This window comes from Mixophyes fleayi, chromosome 10 (assembly GCF_038048845.1).
Source record: "Mixophyes fleayi isolate aMixFle1 chromosome 10, aMixFle1.hap1, whole genome shotgun sequence".
NCBI lineage: Eukaryota > Metazoa > Chordata > Amphibia > Anura > Limnodynastidae > Mixophyes > Mixophyes fleayi.
Window position 1 is genome coordinate 94,962,977 of NC_134411.1, and position 7,898 is coordinate 94,970,874.

The window sequence follows — 7,898 nt, forward strand, 5'->3', positions numbered from 1 at the left end:
GCCTTTGCTGCTTTAAATTTTCACTGCAAATTCGCAGATTTCCGGCAACTTGCAGAAATCAGCACTTAATACATTTACCCCAAGGTGTTTGTTTTAGAACTGAAGTCCATTAGGCCCCAGATCCAGAGTGGGGGGGAGCCTGAAACAATATTCGTGAGAATACAGCTTATTCTCTGCTTCACTTTGTCACGGCCTCAACTAATATATAAATGTAGTGTATGAATTCACTAGGGCAGGTCTCCAACATCCATTCAGTGCGTTTGCACCTATCAAATGTATCTATTAATCAGAGAACAAGTTCAATTGTAAGTGATGAAACCTGTCTTATTCACGTGCGTGTAACACACTGTATTGGATTTCCAAATTGTACAAAGTATAAAGACTGAATGCAATATCAGAACAATTACTGGATACAATACTGTGCCCCGTTCTGTAAAAATAGGTCCATGGTCTGTAAATGCAGTTTTGTGACATAACTTTATAGCTCCTAAATACCCGTTAATGTTGGATTCTGCACCAGTAATGACTCTAGACAGTGATACGTTTCCTATAGGTACAGTGTCTGTATTGATAGACTGAACACAGTGTTACTGTTTTTAATGTTCCAAGGCTTGAACTTTGTTTTGGGATGAAAGGGACCGAAAAAATTGTATTTTTGCACCCAAATTGTTGCATGATGGATATCTTATGACAGCCAGGGTATCCGGTCAAAGGTGCCGTGAACTGTATGAACAAATAAACTGATTTTATTGACTGTCTAGAAGTAACAAAAAGCTGTATATTGAACTAGCTTCCACTTTATAGTCATGAATATTGACATAAGCTTGTAGAACAGGAGGAGAGGTCTTCACCTATAGCAGCCGCCTTTCCCGTAGAGCTTGTCGCGCTCACAGGTACTCGGATGCTTATGGATAATACCGTAGCGTGGACAAGAGGGTGATGGCAGGAGATGAGCGTAATCGGGAACAGGCCGAGGTCTCTGGGCATAAGCAGGAAACGAGGTGAGGTCAGGGCCGGCAGAAAATCAGGATATCCGAGTCACAGGCAGAGGTCAGGGTCCACCATATTGTCTCCGTTGCATTAGATCGGTGCTAACGTCACAATGTCTCCTCAGGTCACCGTTCAGGTATTGAACCAGCTCATCCAGAAGATCCGGGAAGACCTCCCGAACCTCGAGGCCAGCGAGGAGACGGAACAGATAAACAAACATTTTCATAACACTCTGGAGCATTTACGTCTACGGAAAGAGTCCACCGACGCCGAAGGACCCGTCTACGAGGGTCTTGTCCTCTAAACAAAGCCTTCTATGTTTTCGGTTGATCTTCTCTAGCCATTGACGTTTTGATTTCTAAACTGTACCATTTTTTGTTTCTTTTCTTGTTCTTTATAGATTGTGCCTTTGGAAATGGCAAGATTTAGAACCATTAATTCCCAAATTATTCTAAGCACCTCAAAAGACACATTGAGCTGTGTGATCGTGAAGGCACCTGGACCCAATTCTTTATTTGACACTAAATATTTTTGTTGTCCCTTACTCTCATTTGAAGCCTCATTGGTGATTGCGGTTTTAATGCACAAAGCTATTAACCGTTTCTAGAGCCGTGCGGGATATGTAACCTGATTGGTTTTCCAGGTCAAATGCCTTTTGTCATTCTCGGGTAAGCAGTGAACGTGGGTGACCGGAGGTTTTGTCCAGGAGTGTGTCCCCAAAATCCGTTTGCAAATGTATGCCGCCGAGTGTAGGCTTTTGGTGGTATTTCTGTATGCCTGGTCTAGCAGTGCTTTATCTGTAAAGCCTCTCCCACTAAGCTTACAATCTCTATGCGATCCTTCTTACGGGCTGGGTGACTTTAACCATCACCGCACAGTTAATGACTGTGTAACTTGCCCCCACCCACTTTCTCCTCTCTCCCTCCAGCTTGTATGGGCGCATGCTTAGAGACTTTTAAAATTCCAGATTTATGAAGTTCTATTTTTAGTTGACAAAGGTTCTGTGGTGTCCAGAGGGGGCCAGTACTGTGCACAGATCTTATTTATCAAATGCGCGGTCATGTTTTCGAGATAGTATGAAATAAATATACAGCTAAGAGCGTTTGTGATCTATTTAGTGTATGTATAACCATTATTGTAAATTTAGGTATAAATGCGTTATGCACAATTATTCTGTCTCTTGATTTGCACCTGTGGTATAATAAAATGATTATTAACAGCTTGGGAGTGTGAATCTTCTGTGATCCAGCCTTTACTGATTTGATGGAGACTAATTATTTTTAAAGGAAACGAGCTAAAATAAAAGTGCGTGAAACGCCGCAAAGTGTAAGTAGGCAGCCAGAGGAGGCGTGGCATCCCATGTAGTGGGTGTGGTCATTTGGGGGGCCACACCCACATGGGAAGGCATGGCCATCCCATGTGGGTGTGGTCACTTAGGGAGCAAGCCAAGCCCCTCCTCTATAGCAACATCCCGCCATCCCCACCCCCACCCTCCTAATGCAGTAGGAATATAGAGTTGAACAGCAAGGGTCCATGAAGACATTCTAATTAAAGTTTTAAGTGGAATCTTCTTATTTCAACTGTGGAGAACGTAAAGTAAATTGAGTTCATTGCAAGGTTGTCGATGGATTTGATTGGGCAGCGTTTGCTTGGAGAAGCATTAGGAGGATGTCTGAGGGGCTCCCCACAGAAAGAAAACCCCCTGACTGTTTAGTTATTCTAGGTCTCCTTTAAACACTTACGTACTGTCCCTTTTAACCTGGTTCTTTGTGTGTAGAAAGCATTAAGAAGAAGGAATTTACAGCACCACACAAAAGGTTAATTTACATGTCACACACATGTGCCCGCGCCTCTACGGTGAAAACCCGCTGACATTTTCAGTATATCCTCCAGGTCAATTTTTTTTTTATGATTAAGCAAAGAGAAAAATATATATTGCTACCGGTACTCTTAGACTCTGAATCAATTTGTTTCATCTGTGTTGTTTCAAAAGAAGAATGGGAAAAAAAGCGTTTGATTTCACGCTGCTATACGCAAGGGCCGACTTCAGATCAGCCGAAGGAAATTGAAACCTTGCCGTATCTCCGATCTCATCTGAACGTGTCTTGTTAGCTGACGTAGTTTGTACCGGACCAGGCTGCTGCTGCTGGAATATTAAGGCGTTTTCGAGGTCCAGTGCAGATGAATCCTTGATCTGCTCTATAACTGCTGCTAGTGTCCAGCTTTTATGGGGCTGAATTAAACCTGGCTTCGGTTTGTGCACGACAGTTATCTGAAGCAGAGTTGTCTCGCCGTCCAGGAGGGTTATATGGGCATTGCCATAGTTCTGTTCCAAGCATAGTCACGAGTTCTCTTAAGATCATTTAGAATAAACTTAAGTGATTTATTATGACGTATAATGTATCTGTAGGATCTGCCATGATATCCATCCAAAATAATATCGATATCCGCTGTGGAGCTCAAACAGACCTAATAATTGTTTTTCACAGTCCTCCCCTGCACCCTTCCTACAATAAACAGCTGTGCTGTGCAAATCCACAGCTCTCTATAGTGTGTCACATACTGAGTGACAGGTCCCCTCGTATTAGTCTTGCAGCTGTTACAATGGACGTCTTACCCCCTCCCCCCCACCCCCCAATCAATAATGCAGCAAGTGATGCTCTGTATTGTATAAGACCAGTTTGCTTCATGCGGCTGTGGCTGACGAGATTTATCCAGTGGTTTTCTCTGGATAAAGTACAGCAATATAATTACATGGAAGCGCAGGGATGACAGCTACATGTACCTCATCATATGCCGTCTGCTACAGACACTGCAGATAGAATGGGAATGAATTTATGCATTCGTCTTGCATGATGTTTCATGTTTTCCTGTTATAAAAAAAAAAAATCACAAAGAATAATTTTAATGAGCAATTAATGTCGTCGTCTTTTTTTCTTTTTTACATCGGAGTGTCTGACATAGGTCATTGGAGTGAGATTGTTCTAGTAATGGACCAGCAGTGACATGTATGGGAGATAGATAAAAAGTTAAAGAAATCTGGACTCCAATTATTTGTTATTACAAGACCAGAAAATGAAAAATGCCTCCACTAGAACTATGGCTCCAGACTAATCTATGTTCACCTGTCATATGTTAGTTGTGATCCGCTCACCTCATTATATCGTTCCTTCCCCAGCGTGACGTTTAGTAAACCAGGTTAACACAAGGGTTACATATACACAGATTTACCGATCCAAAGAGAGGAGTGTGTGGGTGGATATATTTTGTAAGCAATTCCAAACCTCTTATTTTAAGCTATTAACTCCCCCCTACAGTTTCCCCCCCATTCTTGACTACCCATCACTGTTTCCTCTATACTAATTTGTCAACTTATATTTACACAAAGGCCAAGACACTTTTCTACCCAGGAGGGATGCGACTAGTGTCATTTTGGAATTACATCACCCCACCACTCTAAAATATGGGTTATACCATACAGACCCCCCCACACACACTTTGTTTCTTTCATTTAAAGGCCTAACCTGGGGCCTGATTCATTAAGGATCTTAACTTGAGAAACTTCTTATTTCAGTCTCCTGAACAAAACCATGTTACAATGCAAGGGGTGCAAATTAGTATTCTGTTTTGCACATAAGTTAAATACGGACTGTTTTTCATGTAGCACACAAATATCAACTTTAAATGTCGGTGTACAAATAAGCTATCAAGTATTTGTGTGCTACATGAAAACACAGTCAGTATTTAACTTATGTGCAAAACAGAATACTAATTTGCACCCCTTGCATTGTAACATGGTTTTGTTCAGGAGACTGAAATAAGAAGTTTCTCAAGTTAAGATCCTTAATGAATCAGGCCCCTTGTCTTTAATTCTTCTTGTTTCGGATTGTGGGAATGGGGATCTGACACCACCGAATCATTTTTCTCTGCAGAAGAATTGAACAGGGTGTTGTACAGGGTGAACTACAAACTGTTTTATATTTAGGGCTATAAACGATTATAATTATCCGATGTATACAGTTTTCCTCCTCACTCTATGAAGTCTAAATAGTAGAATTTCCTCCTTGCCTTACAAGTCTAAGTGCACTTTTTAGACAGCTGATTCAGGTCTTGATTCCTCTTGTGTTGTGGTCTTGACTTTGAAAATAGCAGTCAGATTATAATTTGACAGCAGCTTTTCTAAAAAAAATAAAAGAATATGCAGCGTATGTGATGAATGGAGAGGAGATGAAGGTTTCACCGTGCATGTTCTGGTGGATCGTGTCCGAATGCCAAATTCCCTGTCATGTACGAGATCCTTAAATCCTCAGCTGAGATGAGTTATTTCCAAGGAAAAAGAAATCTCAGGATAAAAACTGAGAGCGCAGCAGTTATTTATATAGTGCTGACATATTATGCAGTGAATGCAGACTCATTCACATCAGTCCAGAACCCATGGAGCTTGCAATCAATATTTCCTACCACACGTATAAACACACACATTAGGTTTCATTAACCTACCGTTAAGTCTGGAGTGTGGCAAGAAATTGGAGCACCCAGACAAACACGGAGAGAACATACAAGGTCCACACAGACCCATTGATTGGAATTGGACCCATGACACCACTGTGCTAACCATCCTGGTCTGTCCACATTTTGCAGAGACCATGCCCCAAAATATTAAGCCTTACCCTTATGGCTGCATAAACTAACGTCTGATTGTCCCAAAAGCAGGTCTGTTGTGTATTCCCTAAATACAGAGTCCTGACGTTTCCTAGATCTATGGTTTTGTTTTTTTTGCGCCTGCGCACAGACCAGTTTTATAGAGGCAGTAATATTCTGTGGTGGCGTATTAAGTTGGTCTCACACGGTATCTCTGGAGCCTGTTCGTGCGGATGCAAGATGACCTCACACTAGCTGAAAAAGATCATCCATAGACCCTATTTGTCTACTCTCCCGGAATGTTCGGGAGACTCTTGAATTGCAGCCAGTTCTACCGGACGCCCGGGAGACCAGGCCTTTCTCCAGGATGCTGCCACCTTCCTAGTGAACGTTTGGGGGCAGCTGTAAGTAAACCCAGAGTTTCCTGTCTTGTCAAGGTCACTTGAGACAAGAATCATCACTTCTGACTTGTATTTAACATGATTAAATTCACCAGTCGTGGAACATTTTATTAGAAACAGTAATATAATTTCACTGGGTTAGACCCAGACAGCAGACCCGCTACAGATGGCTCCTAACCTCAGATTAATTTTATGGCTACTTTTAATAACAATCTGTCATAATCTCCTTCTAAACAAGACATTAATTACCAACGGCAACAGCGAACTCCCACTCACTGACAGCAAAATAGTCTGGGGAAACGTCATTTTACATATTTTATTGTGAGCAACACGCTGGTACAATATCAATTATCCCCATGTTGCCGAGAGTACAAACTCCAAGTTACAGAAACATTTTGTTCTAAAGAAAATAAGAAGACATATATATATATATAATTTTTTTTGCAGATTTAGAATGTAAGCTCCCATAGTGCAGGGACTGATGTCAGTGACGATATATGCTTTGTACAGCAATGTGTAATATGATTGATGCTTTATAAATAAGCAATAATAAATATTGCCAACCAATTGCCAATATTGCCCTGCGGAGCTTACCATTAGTTTTGAAAAAAAATGTTTTTAACCTAAGAGGGATTCCTGCGACCCCCTTCAATTGTTTGAGACGAAATAAGGTTAAATCCAACCACTAAACGATGTCAATAGTTCCCGGGAAATTGATAGGCTGTATATCAGGAATATTGGTTCAGTCCACAGAATGGATGATCTCACTCCCGTGTAGGTTGTGGAGAGACTTAAATTATTTTCACTGCTCTTGAAGGATTTGCATACAGCATTGGTTTATATCAGGCCTGGCCAACCTGGAGCTCTCCCAGTGTTGTGAAACTACAAGTCCCAGCATGCCCTTCCAGCTGTCCACTGGCTATTTGCTGACAGAGCATGCTGGGACTTGTAGTTTCACAACAGCTGGAGAGCTACAGGTTTGGCCAGGCCAGGTCTATATAAGTTGCCTATTGCTCAGTTTTTTTAAATAATAAACCAGAAAGGTCATTTTGTTAAATTTACGTAATTAATGCATTGCCAAAATTGTTCAATCGTGTATTTTAGATTCGACAAACAATCTGCACAGAAGGATCCCAATAGCTAATAAAGCAATGTATGGTGTGTTTTGTTTCACAAAAAGGTGCATGAGAAAGGGGCGTGGCCAAGTGTTATGGGGGAGTGGCCACGTAGTAATATTTATTTTTAGGGCAGCGGTATGGAAGATTCTTAGATCATTCTTCATATCGCTTCATGCTGCTAACAAGATATTTCTGCTACCAATCATTTTCATAATTAACACACAATTGCCCAGTATTACAGAACACTTATCATATTCATTACAGCCGACCTTCCTTATAACACATCTGGAATTACAGTTGTGGACTCAGACATATCGATCCTGACTCTTGTTCGTACGTATTTCCGTTCGTGTGCCGTTATCTTGCACAAGATTTATCTGCGCATGCTCCGAAATGGACATAACACCAATGAGCGCAAATGCAGGTAATTATCTGAACGCAAATGACACTTTCGACTGTCTATGACTTGAGAGGCGGAACAAGGAGAGAGAAGGGGCGGACTAACGTCGGCCATGTACAGTGAGGGCAGACTAACGTCGGCCATGTACAGTGAGGACAGACTAATGTCGGCCATGTACAGTGAGGGCGTGCCAATGCAGTTGCGGCCAATTCAAGTCCTGGGTTTCTCGTAAGAGCGCCTAGTTTCAGCCGTATCACTTGCACCAAGACGTGTATGCAAAGAAGATTGCATTGTATGTACAGTATGCATTAAAAGCATCTTGAATTAGTATATATTGTAAAAAGTAAA

General features: G+C 41.5%; 1 protein-coding gene across 1 annotated transcript in view; it reads left to right on the forward strand.

The window, feature by feature from the left end:
• VPS35 (VPS35 retromer complex component) overlaps positions 1-2,212 on the forward strand; it is a 44,739-nt gene extending 42,527 nt beyond the window's left edge. Inside the window, exon 17 of the mRNA XM_075189220.1 lies at positions 1,115-2,212. Coding sequence (XP_075045321.1) covers positions 1,115-1,294 — 180 coding nt within the window. The 3' untranslated portion in view covers positions 1,295-2,212. The remainder of the gene's footprint in view (positions 1-1,114) is intronic.
• The last annotated feature ends 5,686 nt before the right edge of the window (positions 2,213-7,898 follow it).